Source organism: Salvelinus alpinus, chromosome 8 (genome assembly GCF_045679555.1).
Source record: "Salvelinus alpinus chromosome 8, SLU_Salpinus.1, whole genome shotgun sequence".
Classification (NCBI taxonomy): domain Eukaryota; kingdom Metazoa; phylum Chordata; class Actinopteri; order Salmoniformes; family Salmonidae; genus Salvelinus; species Salvelinus alpinus.
The window spans coordinates 30,700,195-30,726,875 of record NC_092093.1 but is presented as its reverse complement, the minus strand read 5'-3'; the positions used below and the strand labels follow the sequence as shown (position 1 = coordinate 30,726,875).

Below are 26,681 nucleotides of genomic sequence, written 5' to 3'. Positions count from 1 at the left end.
GCGCTTTTTGGTGCCTTCTAGCCCCGCTGCGGCTTCCATGGATTTGGAAACCTGAGAATTTCGCGCAACAAAGCTGACTGTGACATCATACAGATCCAATTAAATTACTAAATTATTAGAATTCATAATGATATAGTGGAAGGGAGTTACGTGTGCCAGTGGCTCTTGAAAAGTAACCTTTTGAAAATGGGTAAATCTGAGGATGAGTTGAAGACCCACGTTTTCAAATGCATCAATACACCCTGGCCTAATAAAAGTGTAACATCCCATCTATAAATCTATTGTAGCTATTAAGGCCTACAATTAACTGAGCAATTATATTTTTTAGGCCTATGTCATTGAGGTGGATGATTTCATTACACATTGTCTAATCATTAGTTTTCTAGTGCGAGTGTCCAATAGGCTAGGCAGGCCTACTGGATTTAACTAAGATTAGGATTAGGGAGAGATAATTGAGGAGACTATGTGTCACTAACGAACGATACCACCTTTGAACCTCAATACTATTTAGGAAATTATGCAGTTTATTTGAATAACAGCAAATTACTATCACAATATTTTTTCTTCATCTACTATGCATAGAGGCCGGTGCGCACTTGTTTCGTTCACATATTTGGGACTGGTTGGGGATCATAACCGTACTGTAGAGTTAGTGCTACTATAACACAGTCCCTTCGGAGAGCCCTCCAAATCCTGCATTTTGATTGGTCGGAGTCATCATCGGAAGGCCTCCATGTGTGAGTTGTGTGATGTAAATGCACCCTGCCCATGTGCATCCCCTGCGCATCCACTAAAGCGCCACCGACATAGGCTACCATGCGAAAGAAGGCGCTTTATATGAGAGTGAATAACACAGATAGCCAACAACATTTTAAAAGGTATTTTTCTAAACGGTATGAATAGTTGTTGTATTACCTACTAACTGAATGTTGGCTCTGCCCTATTTTGTGTAAACGTACTTCCTAACTATAAGGTATAGAGATAGGCAACGTCCGCCCAGCATCATGGTGGCTGGCGAGTTAGTACAGGAGCATTTGCGGCTTGACAACGCATCGGAAATAAACATCAAGACGCCGGTGCATAACGGAGCAGTCCCAACCGGGGATCAGTACTTCGACCTAACGAATGGAGCGGCACATCTGACAGAACTGGACTCGAAGGCGTTGGAACAGGAGATACCGCCAGATGAGAAACAGGCTATGCTTCCTGGAGATGAAAAATGTATCGAAACTAAGCTCTTTTGGAGAAGATTCGCCGTTTTAGCTGTGTTCAGCCTCTACTCCCTCGTCAACGCATTTCAATGGATCCAGTACAGCATCATCACCAACATTTTCGCCCACTTCTACAATGTATCCAGCGACAAGATCGATTGGCTGTCAATTGTATACATGGTTGCGTATGTGCCTTTGATCTTCCCCGCAACATGGTTACTGGATAAAAAAGGACTGAAATTGACAGCCCTTATGGGCGCGGGTTTCAACTGCGTCGGTGCGTGGGTGAAATGCGCCAGCGTCCGGCCCGATCTTTTCGGTGTAACAGTGTTTGCACAGATAATATGTTCCGTAGCCCAAGTCTTCATCCTCGGGCTGCCCTCTAGGATTGCATCAGTGTGGTTTGGCCCGAAGGAGGTGTCTACCGCATGTGCAACAGCCGTGCTAGGTAACCAGGTGTGTAGGCCTATTGAGTCATGTGATTGGGGGCTCCTAATGAATCCCTTAGCCTAATGACATTGTAAACGTTACAGGCTAATGCTGTGTACATGTTTGACTGCTGTATAAAAATGACATTTCTGTATTTTGATGGAGTATGTGTGACATTGATGAATTTGTCTGATCCCTCTTTAGCTGGGCACTGCTATTGGCTTCCTGCTTCCCCCTGTCCTGGTCCCCAACACTGTGGAAGACATAGAGCTGATGGGACACAACATCAGCATTATGTTTTATGGGACGGCTGTAGTCTCCACTGCTCTGTTCATCTTGACTGTAATTGGTAATTAAGTTGAGACAAGCCTTGTCATGCCATCTGGAATGGTACTCTGCAGAAATGCACCCGGTGGATAGCACATCATAGTCACTGTAGCAACAAACTCCATAGGTCCAGACGACTGCACTTATATTTTCCACAGGCTACGGATACCATACAAACATACCAACCATTCAAACATACCACTGTAAACCAGGTTTGCATAGGAGTCGTTGCAGTCATATGCTACTGAGTGCTTTTGAAGCAAGAAACAGAGAAACACTTGTCCATTATGTTGTAAAGCTGTAAATACAGTGTTAGTGTTGACTATGACACTTCTCTCCTAGACATAAAATACAGACCCCCACTACTTTCCAGACAAATGTGTTGATGTTGTCTGTGTCTCTTTTCTCCTAGTCATGGAAGACAGACCCCCACTACCTCCCAGCCAAGCTCAGGCTGTCCTACCTGACTGTGCTCCTGAAGACTACTCCTACAGACAGTCCATCATCAACCTGTTCAAGAACAAACCTTTCATCCTACTCCTCATCAGTTATGGTGAGACACCAGACTTATAATCTTCCCTTATCTTACGCCTTATCTTGTAACTACACTATAACTATGGTATTACTGCTGTATTACATGCAGTAACCTAAAGCTTCTTAAAAGTTATGGTGAGACACCTGACTACTTGCCAGTAGCCTGGACTCAGATCTGTGCTTTAGCTAACTCATCTGTTGTGTTTGTTGTCATTACAAAGTTTATTACATGACAATGAAAGTTTGAGGTGTTGACCAAAGCACACACAGATCTGGGGCCAGGCCAATTATCCTGTGTGCTGTCCTTCAAAGTCTCTTGTTGTAGCATTCTGTCCATTCCACTGATTGTTTCCTGGGGATAGTTGTTCATTATGAGATCCTTCTGTCTTTAACCCCATACACCCCAAGGCAGACTGACTGCCCAGTCAGTGCTCAGTCCGGTTATTAGCTAATCCTTTCTTGAATTTGAGTTTCTTTTGTTGGTGTTCAGTTAAATTTCATGGTTTTGTGTGTACTATACAGATTATTGAAGTTTATCACTATGTCGGGATAAAACAGTAAAATAAATACATTTTCTTTTAGGTATCATGACTGGTTCTTTCTACTCTGTGTCAACACTTCTCAATCAGATGATTATGGCATTTTACGAGGTAAGTGAAGTACAAAATGTGTGTTCCAATTACTGAAAATCAAGATTATTTGATGGGTTGATTTACTACATGCATAGCTAGATCAAACACAAGCTCTGGAACGGCACAAAAGTAAAACACTTGAAGGAAAAGGGAGTGAAATGAGAGCTCAAACCATGACAGGGCACGAATCCATTGTCTCCTGTTTGTAGTTCATAACCACTTTTCACGCATGCCTGCTACCCTTGGAGGAGAGAGACAGTCAGGGTTGGTTGAAAGACTGAAAGACAAGCAACATTCCGTGAACTCTAGTAGCAGCCTCCTCTCACTGTAAAATGTCAAATGATGGAAACATCACTTTCCCACCAGACCTTCCATAAATCCCTGAACTGTACCCCCTAAACCGACAGACCATGTGACCAGCTTTAAGGTTATACATGCATCCAGCTTGGCTGTCGAAACGTTGGTTATTAAAGTATTGCATCTGAGCTCCTAGAGCGTGCGGCTCTCCTTTTCTTTCTAAAGTATACATGCATCCAGGCCATATTTTGTCTGGTGTCCTCTTGAGCCTCAACTTTTAGCTTATGGCCTAAACTCACCAAAGGCGAGCATGCGAGGGGTGTATGTGATTTATTTTTGAATGCATTGTTTTGAATTATAATGACCCAACTGAAGCCGGGCGGGTGGGTTGTCTGCTTTGACGCCTCGCTCAGTGAGAAAGTGTCTCTATTTTTGAGTTTTATCGCAGGCGCTGTAGTCACACAAAAAAACAATACAAATGTTTTTTTAGAGCTCATTTGAACTGGAAGAGGTAGCTATGGGTTGAGGCTTTACCGTACATGCTAAATTAGACCAATTCATCCATGTATGGAAACCAAACATCCCTATCAACAAAGATGATTGGAGTTATGGACTATCCTGCTAGCGTATAGTCACTGTTCTGCCTGTCCTGTCCTTTCCATTCGCCTATCTCTGCTTGCTCTGCCTGCCCGCTTCTGGTGAGTTTTTCTGCTTTAGCCATGTTAGTCCAAGAGCCACCCATCAAACATATAGATAATGTTATGAACAGGAACACTGTCTCATTCAGAACGTGTAAAACTGCAATCTTTAATCAAAGTTACTATATTTAGCATCGAAATCACAGCACATCTTGGGTAATTTCCCTAGCAACGTTCTGACGTTGCCATTTTTCACCTTGGTTGCTTTTGTTGCACACTGGCACACAGAACAGAGAACTATTTGTCCGTTCAGTGTTCGCCCTTGCATAAGGTCAAGCAACACGTTACCCGTCCTTCACTGATCCAGATGAACCCTGAAATAAGGAAATATATTTCAACCATGTGCATTGGTTTTCGCAGTTAATAGAAGTCGCTTTGGCAGATGTATTTAGCCTACAAGGCCATCATTGCTTTGTTTTTCCTGCTAGCCAAACGAAAGAAAGCACAACGTTTGCTAGCTAATACAGCTCACAAAACATTCAAGGTGCCGACAGCTACATAAAGCGCTGGTTTGGCATCTGAGAAAAATTCATTTAGCACGTTTCAACAACTTCTAATCTTTTATTATTTTGGGATTCCTCTCGTCCGATAAATATGTTGCTTTCTGTAAGCATGAACAGCGTAACGTGTGACATGTCAACCTCATAATGTTGCTGGGAGGAATTACCCAAAATGCGCTATGATTTCGAAATTGTACCTTTGATTCATAATATTGAACTAATGTTAAACTTTTACAAGTCTTGAACCACAGTGTTCATATTCAAAAAGCTATCTATGTAATGATGTTGAAACCTTGCAGTTTTGTTTCCTGGGTCATGGAATGGCTTTTCTGATGGGTGGTGGCCCTTTTTTGGTGGGTGGCCCTTCATGCGAATATGATAGTGTGACACATGTCCCTGGAAAAGCCTGCTGTACCTTCTACTAACATCAACCTCTTCACCCCAGAACCAGGAGCTGAATGCAGGCAGGATTGGCCTGACACTGGTGGTGGCTGGAATGGTGGGCTCCATCATCTGTGGACTGTGGCTGGACCACACCAAAACCTACAAGTAGGTACCATCCCCAAGCCCAACTGCCAGTGACATAAATCACTACATTCTTCGGTGACACAGCTATTAAACTATGTTGCACATGATGCAGTTGTGAGTTGCAGAAGGCAGTTACAGTATGTCTTTCTAAAGCGTTACGGTTATTTCTGGAGACTTTGTGCGCTAAGGTGGCTTTTTTTCTGGACATACAGTACTCTGCGGTTACTAGAAAGGGAAGTGTTGTAAAGACAAACTGAAGTGTATGAGTTTTAACTCATCCTTTAGATAAGCAGCCTGCTGTACATTCCAAAAATGATGTCCTGCCAGTTCAGATCCAATTAACACAGGTTTGAAGTAACATGCTCTTAATGCAAGTCATTTTGACTAATCAGATTTAGGGAGATTTCTCACATGACTAAGCATTCTCATTTGCTCTGAAAGTCACCCTCTGCTTAACTTATTATCCTCTGGAGAACTGTGATGTGTTCTGATATGCTATTCATACAGGTGCTGGGTTGGGTATGAAACCAATGGTTAGAATCAGGGACATTTTCAGCAAGCTATGAAGTAATTCATAATAAAGTCAACTTATATAGGCTATGTACAGTAAGTCCCTGAGACATAGAGAGAATGATGAAGGTGGGAGTGACGTACATTTTCCCTGCCCCATGATACCGGACTATTCCCTCTTCAATTGTGAGCCTCTGTATAGAACATCCACTTTTATTCCCAACGATGTTCTGTCCTGTGCTTGTTCCTCAGAATGACCACTCTGATAGTGTACATCCTGTCTTTCATTGGTATGGTGCTGTTCAGCTTCACTCTGAACCTCAACACCATTTACCTGGTGTTCTTCACTGCTGGGGTGCTGGGGTAAGATAACCCTGCTTTGTATTTTTTATTATTTCACCTTTATTTATACAGGTAAGTCAAATAAGAACACGTTCTTATTTACAATGACGACCTGGTTTGTTCTAAAATTGTAAATAAGTTCTTGAAATGACAATTAAGAAGTAATATAGTTATAATTGCCAATGTTGCACATTGTGTCAACATGAAGATCTAGTGAACAGTATGGCGTTAAAAAACAGGCACCTTCTTTTCTTGTCGTTACTTATTTTGTCATCAGTTCCTCTTGCTCTTGTATGTTTTGAAGGTAAACACTCACACACACAATTCCACTTTATTAGCTATGTAGTGGCCAGAGGCTATGTTCAACCAAAACAACGGCATCGCCATAAAGCAGTCTGTTTTCCCTGAGGGCAGCCATGGTTCACTGATGATTTTGTCATTCTGTAGGTTCTTCATGACAGGTTACCTTCCGCTTGGCTTTGAGTTTGGGGTTGAAATTACATATCCTGAATCGGAAGGGACATCCTCTGGTCTCCTTAATGCTTTTGCACAGGTGAGCCCCAAACACGTGCTAACAATCACAAGTCTTTTTCATTGTTTGTGGAACCATGTGTGACTGACTCCAGAGAATTTTTCAGGTAAATACTTTTGTGCATTCTCATACAACACAAAATGTGTCCTCCTCTTAACAGGATATTGTGTAACCTTACCCAAACCACAACCATTTTCAAACAAGTATATATCCACACAGTATATACTTTCTATTCTGATTCTTCATACAGGTTAAGCTTCTTTGCCAAGTGGGAAGGCAATGTGTTTTGTCAGTTAGTATAATGCTTGTATACCCTTGAGACAATACAGGTGTCCAATGTTTTCTCACTCTCATATCACCTTCTTCCCTCAGATCTTTGGGATTATTTTTACTTTGATCCAGGGGAAACTGACAACAGACTATAACCCCCTGGCTGGGAACCTGTTCATCTGTGTCTGGATCTTCCTGGGTATCTTTCTCACAGGTTGGTTGGCTCACTGCTCTGATCTGTTCTGCTCTGATCTGTTCTGCTCTCATCTGTTCTGCTCTGTTCTGTGGAGTATGCATGTCTTCCATATGATTCACCTTCTGCTATGAAAACTGAAACAGACTGAGAATACAATATAATACAATACATAACAATACTATGAAGGCTACGCCACAAATGTTTATGTTTATATATTGTTTGAGGCTCTCTTAATCACTTTCTTTTGTTTTGTTTCAGCCTTAATAAAATCAGAACTGAAAAGGAACAATGTCAACATGGGCATTGACAGCAAAACTCTTCAAGCAGTAAGTCACGTTCTCTCCTTTTCCCTCAGAGAGATTTTCTCTTTTATTTTTTCTTTCTGCTGAAAGGTCACCCCCTCAATCACTTGTGACCTTTTCCTTGAATGATGTATCACACGCAGAGGTCAGGTCACTAGTCTGCTTGTTATTTTACATTGACAGCCATTTTGAAGCTGTCTCATATGTCATGAGATTGCCCACATCAAGACCCGGGTAAACATCAAAAGACAGAACAGTCTTTCTACCGGGCTTGTCTAATGTGAATCTGTATCGTGCAGAGAGCAGAGTGAAAGAAAATAAAACCTTTTAATTCATGTATTTTCAATGCATTATTTGAAATAGTCTTCAGGCAGTTGAGATGCCCTATGACGTTAGAATTTGGCTCTGTGATTATGCACCCCACTGTGTTGGTTTAATGAACAGTGATTGGCTTATGCCATTGTTACTAGCCACTTGAGTGATGAGAAGACTCTTCTCATGAAAGGACTATGTAAGACTTTAATTAAATATATCTTCCTCCTCTTGTCTTAGGTCACTACTAAGTGCCTATCAGACAAGCCAACCAATGGCGCCAAGATGGACACATCTGTCAGCTTTTCCCAGGAGACCTCACTGTAACCCAAATAGGTCGCTTAACAATCTACGGAACATTTTGGAGGCCTACAGCGCATTCAACAAAGTTTCCTGAGGTTACTTGAAATCTCCATTTTCTCTGGATTGTATCTTGTAATGTGTTATTATGATAATGTTTTTACTGTAGTGGTTTTAGCTGAGCCATGATTTGTTTACAGACAGGTAAACTATAAGCACTCAAATACACCTTTCAGACTTCCCATAGTCCCCCTGCTTCTTCTGCTTGATGATCCACTACTGTCTCTACAATCACCATCATCTCTGGTTCATGAAGTGGTGCTTATTTAAACCTATTTAAGGCATAATACAGAACCACACGGGAGCATAGAATGTAGGATCTCTGACCTGCCTTGGCCTGTGAGGATGATCATTGTTACTTCTTGTCTTGAGATTTAAGCCATTCATACAAATATGGACCAAATATGACACACAAGGTGCACAAGGCATATGGCAAATGTGCAACATGCACAGTCTACTTTTCAGTATATTACTAACATGAATGCTTTTGAAAGTGTTAAAACATTGATACGTTTGTTGAATACATGGCACAGATAATTGTTCTGCCGAGATAGGTAGCTAATGGTATAGCAGCGCCACCTAGAGGGATTTTGTGGAAATACTAAGAATGCTGTGTGGATGATGAAGCACAAACAGGAGTCATAATGACTGCAGCATCACAATTCAAACATCTCCAAACCTTCATAGGAGCTTATATAGCTCACTCTGTGTCTTTAAAGACTATGCACAGTAGCCATCTCCCAGAACATTTCTAAACCACTCTATTGGCTCTTGTATTTTCTTTGTTTTAACAGGAATAAATCCTCTCATCCAATCATTAATCAGAAGATCCAATCCATATGCCTTTATATGTTATCCTGCTTCCTGCAGGATATGTGCTTATAATTATTCATATTTGGGTGTCAGAGCGAATGTTATTATTTAGCTACTTATGACTGTAGAAAAGATATTTATTTGGTTGACAGATGTTTTCCTTTCTTTTCTAGCATTTTACTTAGTTGTGAATAATGAAGAAGTACCATTTCTATATGGACATTCATAACATTTCATTGCTTTTTTCTAATTTTGATAATGAACTTATTACATGTTTTATAGCAATGTAGTTATGTCTCAATTATTTATTTATCTTACTTCAAATTTATTCCATTTACCAAGCTCTTGATATTTCAAAGACCACTGAAATTAATAATTGTATTAAATGTAATCCTTGCATAGACACTCATTCTTATTTGTCCCCAATTAAGAATGAGTACATCCAAACTGAACTAATTATATACAGTATTTACACTGCATCGCCAAAAGTATGTAGACACCTGCTCGTCGAAAATCTCATTCCAAAATCATGGGCATTAATATGGAGTTGGTCCCCACTTTGCTGCTATAACAGCCTCCACTTTTCTGGGAAGGCTTTTCACTAGATGTTGGAACATTGCTGCCGGGACTTGCTTCCATTCAGCCACAAGGGCATTAGTAAGTTCGCCCAATGATGTTGGGCCTGGCTCACAGTCGACATTCCAATTCATCCCAAAGGTGTCCGATGGGGTTGAGGTCAGGGCTCTGTGCAGGCCAGTAAAGTTCTTTGATACCAATCTCAACAAACCATTTCTGTATGGACCTCACTTTGTGCACGGGGGCATTGTCATCCTGAAACAGAAAAGGGCCTTCCCCAAACTGTTGCCCCAAAGTTGGAAGTACAGAATCGTCTAGAATGTCATTGTATGCTGTAGCGTTAAGAGTTCCGTTCACTGGAACTAAGGGGCCTAGTCCCAACCATAAAATGCAGACCCAGACCATTATTTCTCCTCCACCAAGTGGAAACCCATTTCATGAAGCTCTCGACAGACAGTTATTGTGCTGATGTTGCTTCCAGAGGTAGTTTGGAACTCTGTAGTAAGTGTTGAGACCGAGGACAGATGATTTTTACGCGCAACGCACTTCAGCACTCGGCGGTCCCATTCTGTGAGCTTCTGTGGCCTACCAATTACGCGGCTAAGCTGTTGTTGCTCCTAGACGTTTCCACTTCACAATAACAGCACTTACAGTTGCCCGGGGCAGCTCTAGCAGGGCAGAAATTTGGACGAACTGACTTGTTGGAAAGGTGGAATCCTATGATGGTGCCACGTTGAAAGTCACTGAGCTCTTCAGTAAGGCCATTCTACTGCCAATGTTTGTCTATGGAGATTGCATGGCTGTGTACTCGATTTTATACACCTTTTCAGGAACGGGTGTCGCTGAAATAGCCAAATCCACTACTTTGAAGCTGGGTCCACATACTTTTGGTTATGTAGTGTATGTGCAATACACCATATGGTAGAATGGCGGTTAGAGCGTTGGGTCAGTAACCGAAAGGTTGCTGGTTCGAATACCCCAGCCGACAAGGTAGAACATCCATCAATGTGCCCTTGAGCAATGCACGTAACCCTACTCCAGGGGTGCTGTGCTACTATGGCTATAAAACCACACATTTTACTGCACCTATCTGGTGTATGTGACAATTAACCATCTATTATTATATGGCTTTGACACGCCACTATCTAAAGTCTCTGACAGCCTGATTATAATTTAGCAATGTAATCCACAGTATAGTCAGTGCCAACACTGTTACACTGCAGCTGCTATATAATGTGTATGATGTTGCACAATCCCTTCAAAGTGCCCCAGAGTGTACTGTAAAACTAAGGTGTTTGTATTGCTTATGTTTTTTGTCCTTTGAATTTTGTCCGTGGAAAGGGGCCACATGGATACTTGCTTATCTGCAGATAATGTTAATTGGAAGTGAAAACAATACAATAAAAGGATTTTCCGCTCAGTATTGTCAGTGGTTGTTATTATTTTGCATCTTTTTTATAACTTGGAGTCAATGAGGTGGTTACAGAAGAGTAGTAATGACTTAGACATTGTAACAACGGTTTCTTCATGTGGTGACCAATATGCAAATCAATTTTAAAAGCATACTGTGTTCTAATAACTTGATGGTTCAACAAATTATGTTTTTTTGTGACAGTATCATAAGTGATTGAAATGCTAGCTCTAGGTTTTCCCAATACTGGAAAACGTGTAGAGAAAGTTAGAAAACCCAATTAGAATTGGCTGACATTGTCCAGAAATTGTGCATATTTGACCAACTAGCCTGTTACTGGAGTGCATATGTTCACATTTCTAAACAAGTAGGCCTAACCTTGATCTCCCGCTAGGGTATTTTGATACATAAATAAAATGTCCTCCTATCACTTAACAATACTTATTGGTTCTATGCATTAACAATCAAGCCTTTGATCATCTTGGACAATATGTAAGTATGTCCATAAGTTTACTTTCTGAATAGCCACTGACCATTTCACGTCCGACACCAACTGGTTACCTTGAATCAGTGTGAAGTTGTTACATTGTAACAACCTGTATGACAGTACGACTTTAAAAGTGTTGACCAGTGGTGAAAAAAAATATCCAATTTTTTTGCAAATTTCCCTTGTTGACGCCCTCATCCGCTATCGCCACCAATCACAGCAAGGGACTAGTTCCTTATTTGGTATGAAGTCTACGTAAGTCCGCCTCTCTTTGTTGCTACACCCAATTAAATAATTTAGAACGCGGCTGGCTGCCGGGGTTACTATAGACAGAACCACATAGTGACATCATTTAAGCAAAAAATTAACCATGTGATGGATGACTAAATTACCAAAGAGGAGTTTTCATCATGAGGACAAAGCTTTCGAATAGCCTACTCGATATTGGGGAAATATGTAGACTACGAACGAATCGGAATGCATTGCAGGGGTTGTCTCAAGCTGTGGGGGTCATACGTTCCAGCAGTGTTCTGAGCAAAGCATGAAGTTAAAGAGGAGCGAGCCAAACCGTGAATATTCTACTACGGCTAACCAGCAAACTACATTGTTATGAATGGTCCACACACTATGCGGTATTTAAGTAGGTTATGCTTTGCGGTTTGATTACTTGGTGGCATCTTTCAGTCTTTTTAATGAGTAAAGATTATGCTTAGCTGAATATGAAATGCATATTTTTTTCTGGTGCATTTCTACCTAAAAAGCTTGACATATGCGATTTTTTTCTTAATTTCGTTTATTTGAGTAATTGCAGTATCCGTTATTTGGATGTACGGTAGTGGATATTGGTACAGCAACATGTTATAGGAAGCCTGGGTTATTGACAAAAGCAAGTGGAATCATCACGGGCTGCCATCTGCAGGGACCTCCACTTTTGAATTGAACGATGACTGGACCCAACGCCACTAGCACTTGTTCATCTGCAGCTAAGATGGGGAGGCACCGATCCAAAAGTACCAGTGGCAGTACGTATTGCAACTCGAGCCCGGGTGCTGAATCTGCCACCCTTAGCACCCCCAACAACGCTGGACGTTCATCGGGAGAAGAAGATGAGAAAGATGGGGGTGTGCTCTTTTACGTGAACAGAACTGGTTTTCCCATTGAGGGTGTCACTTGGGAGAGGATGTGGACTCATGTAGCCAAAGTACACCCCGATGGACAAGACATGGTCAGCAAGATAAGGAATGCTGCATATCTTCCCAAAGTAAGTATAGCCTCAAAGCTAGACAGATAAGCAGTGATATTGTCCTAAAAATCCTGTGCAATTACCATGTAATAACCAACACTGACATATGCTTCAAATTGCAATTTAACAAATATCATTTGCAATTCCATCCATGCAAAGAATCCATCAAATCACATGCACCGAATACAACAGGTGTAGTAGACCGTACAGTGAATACTTACTCACAAGCCCTTAACCAACAATGCAGTTTTAAGAAAATACCTACAAAAAGTTAGAAATAAAAGTAACAAATAATTAAAGAGCAGCAGTAAAATAACAATAGCGAGGCTATATACAGTGGGTACCGGTACAGAGTCAATGTGCGGGGGCACCTGGTTAGTCGAGGTAATTGAGGTAATATGTACATGTAGGTAGAGTTATTAAAGTGACTATGCATAGATAATAACAGAGAGTAGTGTTCACAGGAACATAACAGGATGAGTTGAAGATTTCCTCCTGAAAGTCTTTCCTGATTATCCTGTTGAAGAATGAAGCATTAAGGCATGCAGACTATTTCAGCCTGCCCTGGCATCCAACAGGACACTACATTGCCTGAGTAATTTCATCAGAGGCCAGACATAACTGGGACTGAGTGTCACCAAGCAGGGATCAGTGTTGAGAGCCTCTTTCTCTGTCACTGGTGGGAGTGGGACTGTGCTGAGAAAGGAGACTCTGGAGCATTACTAATTTGTACGTCGGCAATTAGTGCATGTGATGGCAAATCCCAAGCTCATAGTACACTGTCAGCTATATAAAGCATATGACAACAATGCACACAGGAATCTTTGTAATTGCCACAGTCTGTGTCCATTCTTGGTGCTGCTTCTGCACTAGTTGTTGGAGCTATGACCAGGGGCTGCTTTGGTGCTGCATCATCAAGGGACAGTGTGAAACTTGCTTTTATGTTCAGTGTCTTATGAACTACCCTTTGGCAGTCCACAATAACAGTAACCTGTAGGCCTGGTCAGTCCTGTGGGATTTCACTCATGCCATTATATACCATTGTCCATCATCTAACCCTCTCCACTCAAGAATAAACCAACACAAACACTATCTATAGGCTATGCCTTTGTGAATAGGTGAATGGTAGTTGTGTTCTGCATTCTTACGCAATACTAGGCGGTAACTTAACACTGTTTTGAAAAACACAAATGGCCCAAAAAGTGTGAAAGGAGAGTGGAGTCCTGAATATCCCAGAAGTAACAGTGACCTATATTGAGGCCTGCTTGACCAGCCTGTGATCTCCAGGTGCAGCCGTTGGGCTAGCTAACTCATTAAAGAGACTGGGCAGTGTTACAGGCAGCTCAGGGATAACCTCAGGGCCAGTGTCTGGGTAACTGTGTGGAGGAACGAATGAGCATTGCACTGCTGTCTGTGGAACTCACATGTATTCATACAGAGCTATAGGCTACAGAGAGAAACCTGTGAAGTGTCAGACAGCATCAACCTGCACTGAGGACTGGAGGTGTGATTAAAGCGTGCCTCGTGATCCATTCATTCCTTGCAATTTTTGCAAGGGTTTTCTGTATTTACCTGTAGTCATTCATTGTTTTGGAAACTTGATACATGGTTCCACTGTCCCACCCATATGGCATGTTGGTAAGACGTTAGCAGATTTGACTCTCGGTCTCCTGAAATACTGTATTTCTCTATGTTCTGCTCTATTGATATTATGGTAACATTACTATGCCATGTCAGGAATGGTAACACCACTGCGTGAGCGCTGTGGCCTTACTTTGCCCTGATTATTTGAAGGGGTTGGTTGTGAGCGAACTAATCCACCATCTCGGATTTGATTCTAGGATAATCTGTTATGGCATAATTCTTTCCAAAAAGCTTTTTACAGGAAACAAAACAGGCTTTCAGCCCAAAGCCTCCCATTCTGTTTCAAACTTACCTCATGTGCACCTCATTGCATCACAATAGGATTTGGTTAGTCTGAACTGCATACCTGCATACCACTGCTGGCTTTCTTCTGAAGCTAAGCAGGGCTGGTCCTGGTCAGTCTCTGGATGGGAGACTAGATGCTGCTGGAAGTGGTGTTGGAGGGCCAGTAGGAGGCACTCTTTCCTCTGGTCTAAAAAATATCCCAATGCCCCAGGGCAGTGATTGGGGACATTGCCCTGTGTAGGGTGCTGTCTTTCGGATGGGACGTTAAACAGGTGTCCTGACTCTCTGAGGTCATTAAAGATCCCATGGCACTTATTGTAAGAGTAGGGGTGTTAACCCTGGTGTTCTGGCTAAATTCCCAATCTGGCCCTCAAGCCATCATGGCTACCTAATCATCCTCAGCTTACAATTGGCTCATTCATCTCTCCTGTAACTATTCCCCAGGTTGTTGCTGTAAATAAGAATGTGTTCTCAGTCAACTTACCTGGTAAAATAACAGATAAAAAAATTAATAAACTGATCTCCAAATGTGGTGCTACTGAATGAAGAATAATTTATGTATTTGTTTTTATTTCACATGCAGTCCAATGGGAGAAGGTTCAATCTAATGTTTTATGGTACCTTTATGGTAATCACATGAAAACCGTAAGCAATCATGCTCTGAACAGGCCTAGTCTCTGACCAATGCCCAACTATCTTCTTGAGAGAGACAGATGCCCAGGGTCTTTGGTGCTGCAGTCACATCTTGGCTGTCGCTATCAGGTTTCAGTGATGTCCCCTGGGGAAGTAAAGTTAGATTAGAGTCACCACACAGGGGACGGCCTGTTCGACCCCCACACGACCTCTCTAAAGCTGGGGAACAGACAGACAGGGGACGGCTGGACGGAAAGGGAGAAAGTCCCTCTTTGAACTACCTTTTAATTCCCGCTTGTCCACCTGTGAGGAACGTATGGTACGTCTACAGACAGACAGACAGACCATGCATTGCCAGCCTCAGCCTTGCTCAGTAAGGTCACCAGGTGTTAATACTATCCCACTTACTGCAGTGCTGAAATATACATTTCAAAGCTTGTCTCCATTTCCCTCTGCGTAATTGTCCTCTTTTTTTTAATAAGAAGTCTTTCACACCTTTATAATAAGGAATTAAGTTGAGTCACACACTCTTACGTTCAGCTCCGGTAGTTCTCTGAGCTCCGCAGGGCACCCTCCTCTTCTCCAGATGGAGAAAAGGAAAGGAAGAAAGAGGAGCAGGCAGACAGCTAATTACACAGCGTGAATTGGGAGCATTGTGTGTTGCGCTTCTGTAAACTCTCTCAACACTAACACTGCATCTAAATGAGAATAGAAGTAAAATAAGACACACTTTATAATTCCATGCTTTTATCTGATACAGTACCAGTCAAAGGTTTGGACACACCTACTCATTCCAGGGCTTGTCTTTATTTTTACTATTTTCAACATTGTAGAATAATAGTGAAGACATCAACACTATGAAATAACACATATGGAATCATGTAGTAACCAAAAAAGTCTTAAACAAATAAAAAATATATTTTATATTTGAGATTCTGCAAAGTAGCCACCCTTTGCCTTGATGACAGCTTTGCACACTCTTGGCATTCTCTCAACCAGCTTCACGAGGTAGTCACCTGGAAAGCATTTCAATTAACAGGTGTGCCTTGTTAAAAGTTAATTTGTGGAATTTCTTTCCTTAATGCTTTCGAGCCAATCAGTTGTGTTGTGACAAGGTAAGGGTGGTATACAGAAGATAGCCATATTTGGTAAAATACCAAGTCCATATTATGGCAAGAACAGCTCAAATAAGCAAAGAGAAACGACAGTCCATCATTACTTTAAGACATGAAGGTCAGTCATTACAGAAAATGTCAATAACTTTGAAAGTTTCTTCAAGTGCAGTCGCAAAAACCATCAAGAGCTATGATGAAACTGGCTCTCATGAGGACCACCACAGGAAAGGAAGACCCAGAGTTACCTCTGCTGCAGAGGATAAGTTCATTAGAGTTACCAGCCTCAGAAATTGCAGTCTAAATACATGCATCACAGAGTTCAAATAACAAACACATCTCAACATCTACTGTTCAGAGGAGACTGCTTGAATCAGGCCTTCATGGTCAAATTGCTGCAAAGAAACCACTACTAATGTCACACCCTGGCCATAGAGAGGTTTTTATTCTCTATTTTGGTTAGGCCAGGGTGTGACTAGGGTGGGCATTCTAGTTTCTTTATTTCTATGTTTTCTATTTCTTTGTTTTTGGCCGAGTGTGGTTCCCAATCAGAGGCAGCTGTCTATCGTTGTCTATCGTTGAATCATACTTAGGCAGTCCTTTTTCCCTCTTTCATTTGTGGGTTCTTAATTTTGCATTGGTTGTTATTTTGCCCTGCAGAACGTCACGTTCGTATTTGTTTTGTTGTTGTCGGTGTTCATTAAAGAAATAAATAGAATGAACCCGTACCACGCTGCGCTTTGGTCCACTTCTTCCCATGACGATCGTGACAACTAAAGGACACCAATAAGAAGAAGAGACTTGCTTGTCCTTTAGTCTGATGAGTTCAAATTTGAGAGACGCAGAGTACTGTAGGTGAACAGATTATCTCCGTATGTGTGGTTCCCACCGTGAAGCATGGAGGAGGAGGAGTGATGGTGTGGGGGTGCTTTGCTGGTGACACTGTCGTGGCTACCACAGTATTCTGCAGCGATTTGCCCTCCCATCTGGTTTGCGCTTAGTGGGACTATAATTTTGTTTTTCAACAGGACAATGACCCTACACACCTCCAGGCTGTGTAAGGGCTATTTGACCAAGAAGGAGAGTGATGGAGTCCTTTTTTCCCCCAAAATTTATAAAAAATACAAAACTGAAATATCACATTTACATAAATAATCAGACCCCTTAGTACTTTGTTGAAGCACCTTTGGCAGCGATTACAGCCTCGGGTCTTCTTGGGTATGACGCTACAAGCTTGGCACACCTCAAGCTCTGTCAGGTTGGATGGGGAATGTCGCTACACAACTATTTTCAGGGCTCCTCAGAGATGTTCGATCAGGTTCAAGTTCGGGCTCTGGCTGGGCCACTCAAGGACATTCAGAGACTTATCCCGAAGCCACTCCTGCTCTGTCTTGGCTGTGTGTTTAGGGTTGTTGTCCTGTTGGAAGGTGAACCTTTGCCCCAGTCTGAAGTCCTGGGCGCTCTGGAGCAGGTTTTCAACAAGGATCTCTCTGTACTTTGCTCCGTTTATCTTTCCCTCGATCCTGACTATTCTCCCAGTCCCTGTCGCTAAAAAACATCCCCACAGCATGATGTTCCCACCACCATGCTTTACCTTAGGGATGGTGCCAGGTTTCCTCCAGATGTGATGTTTGGCATTTAGGCCAAAGATTTCAATCTTGGTTTCATCAGACCTTTTGACAAACTCTAAGCGGGCTGTCTAAGCGAGGGTACAGCTGCCGCTACTCAAGTTTACATTGTACTATTTAATATGGAATCCGCAGAAGAGGAAACAGCGCCACTGTCCACCCCACTTTTTTTAATTTTTTTTGCAGTACATGTACATATTCTGCTGTTCTATCACACGTGCAATGATGTCCCCCCCAAAATACTGTGTTCATTCTTTGCAGTAACTTCTTTGTTGTTGTAATATTGCAAATGGACTTGGCAGTTTCACCATTAAGGATTCCAGCTTTGAGTGTCAATTAAGTTCTTCTTAGACGGTTGTGTTATTACATTTCTATATGTGATGTGGTTGGCTACACTTTGAGAAGATGTCTGATACCAAGCACTAGGAAATCCTTTCCTCAGTCAGCACTTATCCTCATCCTCCCATCCCTCCGTTTGCTGTGGAGAGAGACGTAAAGAGAGGGAGAGAAGAAAGAACTACCCCTGTACTCCTTCCCTGACCCAGCAGAATTATGTTCCATTCCAGGCTCTCCACAGTGGAGATAGGGCTGGCAGGGGGATTGTGTGAGGGATTATTCAGAAATAAGACTCAGCGCAACTAACTGCTGAATATTACACATTTTGTTTGCTTGTTCATTTGCACAGCTTTGATATAAAGCTTTTGAAATGAGCCTGTGTGATGAGTGAGAGCTTAGAACACTATCTGTAGGGGGTAGAGGGCTGATGAGACCTATCTGTAGGGGGTAGAGGGCTGATGAGACCTATCTGTAGGGGTAGAGGGCTGATGAGACCTATCTGTAGGGGGTAGAGGGCTGATGAGACCTAACTGTAGGGGTAGAGGGCTGATGAGACCTATCTGTAGGGGGTGGAGGGCTGATGAGACCTATCTGTAGGGGGTAGAGGGCTGATGAGACCTAACTGTAGGGGGTAGAGGGCTGATGAGACCTATCTGTAGGGGGTAAAGGGCTGATGAGACCTATCTGTAGGGGGTAGAGGGCTGATGAGACCTATATGTAGGAGGTAAAGGGCTGATGAGACCTATCTGTAGGAGGTAAAGGGCTGATGAGACCTATCTGTAGGGGGTAGAGGGCTGATGAGACCTGTCTGTAGGGGGTAGAGGGCTGATGAGACCTATCTGTAGGGGGTAGAGGGCTGATGAGACCTATCTGTAGGGGGGTAGAGGGCTGATGAGACCTATCTGTAGGGGTAGAGGGCTGATGAGACCTATCTGTAGGGGTAGAGGGCTGATGAGACCTATCTGTAGGGGGTAGAGGGCTGATGAGACCTATCTGTAGGGGGTAGAGGGCTGATGAGACCTATCTGTAGGAGGTAGAGGGCTGATGAGACCTATCTGTAGGGGGTGGAGGGCTGATGAGACCTATCTGTAGGGGGTGGAGGGCTGATGAGACCTATCTGTAGGGGGTGGAGGGCTGATGAGACCTATCTGTAGGGGGTAGAGGGCTGATGAGACCTATCTGTAGGGGGTGGAGGGCTGATGAGACCTATCTGTAGGGGTAGAGGGCTGATGAGACCTGTCTGTAGGGGGTAGAGGGCTGATGAGACCTATCTGTAGGGGGTGGAGGGCTGATGAGATCTATCTGTAAGGGGTGGAGGGCTGATGAGACCTATCTGTAGGGGGTAGAGGGCTGATGAGACCTATCTGTAGGGGGTGGAGGGCTGATGAGACCTATCTGTAGGGGGTAGAGGGCTGATGAGACCTATCTGTAGGGGGTAGAGGGCTGATGAGACCTATCTGTAGGAGGTAGAGGGCTGATGAGACCTATCTGTAGGGGGTGGAGGGCGGATGAGACCTATCTGTAGGAGGTAGAGGGCTGATGAGACCTATCTATAGGGGGTGGAGGGCTGATGAGACCTATCTGTAGGTGGAGGGCTGATGAGACCTATCTGTAGGGGGTGGAGGGCTGATGAGACCTATCTGTAGGAGGTAGAGGGCTGATGAGACCTATCTGTAGGACGTAGAGGGCTGATGAGACCTATCTGTAGGACGTAGAGGGCTGATGAGACCTATCTGTAGGACGTAGAGGGCTGATGATCCCTATCTCACCTTGATTGGTTTGGGTTTCTCTTCTCCTCTCCACAGAAAATATACACATTTGCTGTCTCTCTCACACCCTCTTTCTCTGTACTTGTCAGGCCTTTGATCCAGTGGCTGTACTGGTCTCTGTTGAATCAGATACTACACAAACCTGGTTGAAAGGATCAGTGTGTGTGTGTGTGTGTGTGTGTGTGTGTGTGTGTGTGTGTGTGTGTGTGTGTGTGTGTGTGTGTGTGTGTGTGTGTGTGTGTGTGTGTGTGTGTCTGTGTGTCTGTGTGTGTGTGTGTGTGTGTGTGTGCACCATTGATTGATCAGAGAAACAGACCTAACAATGACTAACTAGAATTACTAATATCCTGGAAAGGAAATGTCTTCCCTCTGGATTTAGGGCATGGTACTCTGTCATTAGTTTGATCCATCACCTCAGGCTTTCCAAATAGAGCATAGTAGGGTTTGTGTGACTGAGACAGAGGGCTAAACTGTTTGTCTTCAGCATGACACCAGACTCCTCAGATAAGCTCTGTTTTACAGCTCTGTTGAGAAGAGAAACAACCCTGAGGAAATCACATGGCGTTTAGTCTACTGGGTCACCTTCACACACACACACACACACACGCACGCACGCACGCACGCACGCACGCACACACACACACACACACACAAAAACATATATTTGTTTTTCCGGTTCTGACTGACTCAATGACTGTACAGTAGAAGAGCTTCAATATCAAATCAAATCAAATGTATTTATATAGCCCTTCTTACATCAGCTGATATCTCAAAGTGCTGTACAGAAACCCAGCCTAAAACACCAAACAGCAAGCAATGCAGGTGTAGAAGAACGGTGGCTAGGAAAAACTCCCTAGAAAGGCCAAAACCTAGGAAGAAACCTAGAGAGGAACCAGGCTATGAGGGGTGGCCAGTCCTCTTCTGGCTGTGCCGGGTGGAGATTATAACAGAACATGGCCAAGATGTTAAAATGTTCATAAATGACCAGCATGGTCAAATAATAATAATCACAGTAGTTGTCGAGGGTGCAACAAGTCAGGACCTCAGGAGTAAATGTCCTCATTAAGAGTGTCTCTATCGCTCCTGCTGTCTCTAGAGAGTTGACAACAGCAGGTCTGGGACAGGTAGCACGTCCGGTGAACAGGTCAGGGTTCCATAGCCGCAGGCAGAACAGTTGAAACTGGAGCAGCAGCATGGCCAGGTGGACTGGGGACAGCAAGGAGTCATCATGCCAGGTAGTCCTGAGGCATTGTCCTAGGGCTCAGGTCCTCCGAGAGAGAGAGAGAAAGAAAGAAAGAGAGAAAGAGAGAATTAGAGAGAGCATACTTAAATTCACACAGGACACCGGATAAGACAAGAGAAATACTCCAGATATAACAGACTGACCCTAGCCCCCCGACACATAAACTACTGCAGCATAAATAATCAAGGCTGAGACAGGAGGGGTCAGGAGACACTGTGGCCCCATCCGATGATACCCCCGGACAGGGCCAAACAGGCAGGATATAACCCCACCCACTTTGCCAAAGCACAGCCCCCACACCACTAGAGGGATAACTTCAACCACCAACTTACCATCCTGAGACAAGGCCGAGTATAGCCCACAAAGATCTCCCCCACGGCACAACCCAAGGGGGGGCGCCAACCCAGACAGGAAGATCACGTCAGTGACTCAGCCCACTCAAGTGACGCACCCCTCCTAGGGACGGCATGGAAGAGCACCAGTAAGCCAGTGACTCAGCTCCTGTAATAGGGTTAGAGGCAGAGAATCCCAGTGGAGAGAGGGGAACCGGCCAGGCAGAGACAGCAGGGGCGGTTTGTTGCTCCAGAGCCTTTCCGTTCACCTTCACACTCCTGGGCCAGACTACACTCAATCATATGACCTACTGAAGAGATGAGTCTTCAGTAAAGACTTAAAGGTTGAGACCGAGTCTGCGTCTCTCACATGGGTAGGCAGACCATTCCATAAAAATGGAGCTCTATAGGAGAAAGCCCTGCCTCCAGCTGTTTGCTTAGAAATTCTAGGGACAGTTAGGAGGCCTGCGTCTTGTGACTGTAGCGTCCGTGTAGGTATGTACAACAGGACCAAATCGGAAAGATAGGTAGGAGCAAGCCCATGTAATGCTTTGTAGGTTAGCAGGTTAAGACCTTGAAATCAGCCCTTGCCTTAACAGGAAGCCAATATTGCCACATGTTTATGTTTCCACCACCACCAAGATCAATCTAACATAGTCTTTCTTTGTCATTCCACAGCACCCTGTGCCATCGGTCCCCAACTTCAAGCCATCCATGTCTGTCCCTGCCTGGCTGCTGGCCATCCAGAACTACATGAAGACACTGCAGTATCCTTTCCCTGCCGAGCACGCAACCTGCCACCTCCCTTCCCTTATCTTCCTCTCATCCCCCGTTCACAGAACACGCTGAGAAGAGAGAAACCACAGCTCCTTTTAGGGCACAGTGTCCTCCTATAGCTCATTGCAGATCCGTGACACATTTCACACTGTTTAATTCACTCTGGAGCCCTGGGGGTTGAACAGTATGTATGCAGTGTGTTAGCTAACTAACACTGTGTCAACGTTTTCAGGTGGGTTTAATTTGTTGTGATTGTAGCCAGGGGAGTGCAGGTGCACCAACTGTCATACTGTAGCTACAGGTGCTCCGTGGGTCTGTAAATAATGTCACAGTACTTTAAAGTCTTCACTCTGTTAACTGCAGGAGACACATTCAGATGAAGAATAGCCATAGTTTTCAAATTAGTTTCATTTAGACTTGACACATGACAGTGAGGGGGACAAAATGTAATAAATTAGGTCTTTGAGGTACAGTTTAATTTCTCTCAGGTATTCATAAACCTCTAGCCTACAATACATTACATCAACCTGATATCAGAAACATCACCATTCCCCGCTCGCCCAACCGTTGTAAATAATTACAGACTCCTTTGAATGCCCCTTAACTGTCTGTCAGATACAATCACACAGGAACTCAGTTCTTTGAGATAAGGAAAACCAGACCATTGTGTGGGTAAGTGTGGCTGTGAGGCCATTTCTGTGGTATCTCAATTGGTTTTTGTTTGTGTCTTTACTGTGTCTGCCACTGTACCGAGCCAGAAGAGAGGTCCCACTACTCTGTGAGACAACATAATTTGTCTGTAGAAGAATATAGGCCAGTTCATATGTTGAAAATAGCTGTCCTCTTGCTGTGTCCTTTACCCAGAGTACATATGCAATGTGCATGTACTCTGAAAAGACAGCCAGGACATTTAACGTGTTATCGAAAATATGTAAAAGGGGTCATCGTATTTAGAAGATGGTGCTTTCATTAGTGTACTTGGCTTGTACTTGACACATTTGAAGTCAATCAAACAGGGTTTGTTGTCAATCCTGTTTGAATAACACCATTGTGTCATTGCTTGTATAAGGCACCAAAGGGGACTTTGTATGAAACAAGAATATTCACTACAATCATCTTTGTTCTCTTTCAGGTTGATGGAGACTGCGAGAGAAATGATCAGGGAATCTCTTCCAATCAAATGCCTTGAAGCTGTCATCCTTGGAATGTATCATTTCTTTGTCTGTAGGCACAGTCAGAGATACACATTAACCGATGGGAGTTAGAGCTGATCTGTTTCAGGTCCTGAGGTGCCCGATGAAACCCCTGAAATCAATTAGATGCATTCAGTTGTGCGACTGACTAGGTATACCCTTTCCCTTTAATATTCCCCCTTAGGCCAATAAAACTCACAGATGCCCCTGTTGCTAGGAAACAAGAGTCTGAAAGTTCAAAATGTAACTTCCCTCCTCGCATATAGGCAGGCAGAGCAAAGTTTCTGCAGCGTCTCGCACATTGCCATTTAGAGCTGCTTGGCTGCTGGGCCTTTTCACAAACGATTACTGTCACGTCCAAGCCTGATCTTTCTCATGGGCACAGGTTTATCCTCAGTCAAAACCGCAGGCTGGTATCATGAAGAAAAAGGCTGTGTCTGTTGTGTCTGTTGACTTGACAGGCTTTTCTCTCGGTTTATCTCACTGGGCACAGACGTCAGTTCAACATCTAGTTTTCATTTACATTTGGTTGAGTTGTCAACTAACTTGAATTCAATATGAAATAATTAATTAAATGTCATCATGTCATTGGATTTAGGTTAAAAATAAATACCAAATTCTCTTACGTTAATTACTTTTTTTCAAATCCAATCAGTTGGATTGATTCAACGTCATCACATTGAATTCTTTGGTTGAAATGACGTGGAAACAACGTTGATTCGGCCAGTTTTTTGCCCAGTGAGATGTCATAGGCTCAAGTCCAAGTCTGTCAGGTGAGACCGAACCTGTTAACCCTCATTGACAAAGATGATAAGCTCAATGATGCTTTGAATTGCAACAGACGTTCTCTGGTCTCCTAGATGAAAGAGCCAGCCAAGCTGTATGCTAAGATACAAAACCAGTTGATATGTTCAGATACTCACCGACAACACTCAGTTCATGCATTATTAACAGTGAGAAAAATGAGAGACTTAGTTGTTACAGCATGGCTCTTAGTTTTGTTCTGTGAATGGTTTAGTCGATGGAGTGTTGTATACTCGTGTTTTCTTATGATACAACCTATGTTTCCCTCCAGATCAACTACTTCAGCCTTGTCTTTGTGTTGAGCTGAGGCCACCAGTAACGTGGTGCATTAGTAGGTCCACCCAAGGCAGATTCCTCTACTACAGATAAGAGGTTCTGAGTACAGTAGCCTAAGATGCGTATCGCAGAGAGGAGAAACAGAGTTTATGAGTAATTATGAGTAACTCTGTTTCATCAGGTCTTGGACATATTTGTAATGGAACTATGTATGCTCTTATTATTGTCACACATTTAAACCGATTTTTTGTCGTTGCCTGTTACGAGGATTGATAGAACATCAAAGAATTAGGGTAAGTGAGGGCATATCATTTTAGTACTTCAGAAAACAGTGAATGTGCTGGATCAGGGGTCAATGGCAGTCTTGTCCTAACAGAATTTTTAGATGTTTATTGTGAGTTGGTTTTGCCTTTCACTTAATGATTGATATTTGGTTTTAAAAAACATTTTTAAGAGGGGCAGCAGATGGTTTTACTAAAGTGCTGACCCTCCTCTTGACCACACAGTGGTGCATCGTGGATCATATTTACTCTGGGCCATCTTCCACACACAGCATCATGGCGACCGAGCAAGCATGTATCTTAATCTACCAAACACTGACAGAGTGTTTGCCATATACCTAGAGATATGCTGTTCTGTTGGAGAAGGGCTTAGGGGGCAGTTAACAGGCGTGTCATTAATATTTGCAACGCTTCCCTGGAGTTTGCCCAGCTCAGGTGTCAAAGCAGCATGAGCTAGTACTGCTGGAGCTAGTAAACACGTCGCTTTGCTTGGTTTCTATGGCAACAATAATCCTCCCCAGGTGATGGAAAGAGCTCTTACCTGGTGGCAGATAAGAGGAAATATGCTACTATTGGGGTTGGGGTGGATCACATGCCTTGCATCATTGGTAATATGTGATATTTTTGTAGTTAGTTAATGGGGCATTCATTAAGTAGAAGCAATGGGGGGACTCTGTGTGTGTGTACAGTATGTGTGTGTGTGTGAGTGAGTCAGTGTAGACAGACCCAGCTACCACAGGGGAGGACAGAGGGGCTTTCGTTTTTTTCTGTTGCTCTAACTGCCGCCTCAATGAATAATCACACCAACTATCTGCAGCCGACGCCGCACTGCGCTCCCTACTCTGTGAAAAAACAAGGTGTCAGAAAAAAGTCTTCTTTCTGAGGGGGATTATTTCTGCTGTATGTCTGTATTCTCCCAACGTTGGGTTTGTTTCTCATGGGAAAACAGAGTGTAACTGACCAAAGTGTTGATGTCAACTACCATAACCTCCTTCCATGATGCTTCCTGTCCTGTGGTGATCTTAAATAATACCTGTCACTCTTCTCTCAAACCTCAAGAGCTCTCTTCTTCAAATGGGATAAGCCCACTTTATTTAGTTGAGGCTTCCTCTGTGAATATTGCTCTACAGGCATCTTGCTTGTGAAACATGACTTGTGACAGTACACGGACGCTACAAAGATGCCTTTTAACTATGTATGTTGTGGAAGGGAATCCCTATTGCAGCTGTTAAACTGGTCGGCTGGCCCCTATGATTATTTAATGAAAGTACAGTGCTGTGATGTTAGGGGTGGGCGGGCGGGCGGGATGTGAAGATGACGGACAGGTGCTCTGGCCATTGAGAGGGCTTGGCGTGGAGAGATAAAAAAATTAAAATAGATGGTTGCTGGTAGCTGGTAGCTGAGAGGAAACAGATCCAAGCCACAAACCAGTCAGTTGATGCTGAAATGTGCTCCCTCTCTCAGATCCAATGTATTATCTCAACCACAGTAGCAGCCAGCTTGTGTTATTGTTACTGCACAACACTGCAGAGTGAGGGCCCATGAAAACAGCCTGCTTATTGAAAACATGAGACGACAACATTACTGATGATGATACGGATGAGTGGATCATTGATCATAGATGCATAATATATGTCTGGATGATGATGAGGTCATTATCACAGAGTACTGCTGAGGCTAATGGTTGGTAGTGGGTCAAACTCTGATCTGATTGACCCTTTCTCAGGCCAGTCAGTTGCTTTTTACTGGTCATTAGGTCACTGACACACACCGTGGAGTTTCATATTCTTGTGTGTGTCACTATAGTGCCTCTACTGCCTCGGGACCTGGACAGTCCCAGATAACCCATCTCCAAGCT

At 43.3% G+C, this 26,681-nt stretch overlaps 2 protein-coding genes across 4 annotated transcripts in view; both read left to right on the top strand.

Annotated features, from left to right (window-relative positions):
• The first annotated feature begins 818 nt into the window (after positions 1-818).
• On the top strand, positions 819-9,074 carry LOC139582910 (choline/ethanolamine transporter FLVCR1-like). Its single transcript, XM_071413355.1, has 10 exons — positions 819-1,667; positions 1,845-1,989; positions 2,380-2,520; positions 3,084-3,151; positions 5,074-5,177; positions 5,919-6,029; positions 6,456-6,561; positions 6,913-7,024; positions 7,265-7,332; positions 7,861-9,074. The coding sequence occupies exons 1-10, from the start codon at positions 1,005-1,007 to the stop codon at positions 7,945-7,947; spliced, it is 1,605 nt and encodes a 534-aa protein (XP_071269456.1). The 5' UTR covers positions 819-1,004; the 3' UTR covers positions 7,948-9,074.
• A 2,512-nt stretch (positions 9,075-11,586) lies between these two features.
• LOC139582908 (tubulinyl-Tyr carboxypeptidase 2-like) overlaps positions 11,587-26,681 on the top strand; it is a 40,347-nt gene continuing 25,252 nt past the window's right edge. The window contains exons 1-4 of one of the 3 annotated variants that reach the window (XM_071413353.1): positions 11,587-12,528; positions 22,171-22,259; positions 22,885-22,941; positions 23,402-23,476. In XM_071413353.1, coding sequence (XP_071269454.1) covers positions 12,211-12,528; positions 22,171-22,259; positions 22,885-22,941; positions 23,402-23,476 — 539 coding nt within the window. In that variant the 5' untranslated portion in view covers positions 11,587-12,210. The remainder of the gene's footprint in view (positions 12,529-22,170; positions 22,260-22,884; positions 22,942-23,401; positions 23,477-26,681) is intronic. The other 2 variants (XM_071413352.1, XM_071413354.1) reach the window with 2 other exon arrangements.

Coding starts and splice junctions, on each gene's coding strand:
- LOC139582910 (XM_071413355.1), top strand. CDS start 1,005: ATGGTGGCTGGCGAGTTAGTACAGGAGCATTTGCGGCTTGACAACGCA. Junction 1,668..1,844: donor CAGCCGTGCTAGGTAACCAG/GTGTGTAGGCCT, acceptor ATCCCTCTTTAG/CTGGGCACTGCTATTGGCTT. Junction 7,333..7,860: donor ACAGCAAAACTCTTCAAGCA/GTAAGTCACGTT, acceptor CTCTTGTCTTAG/GTCACTACTAAGTGCCTATC.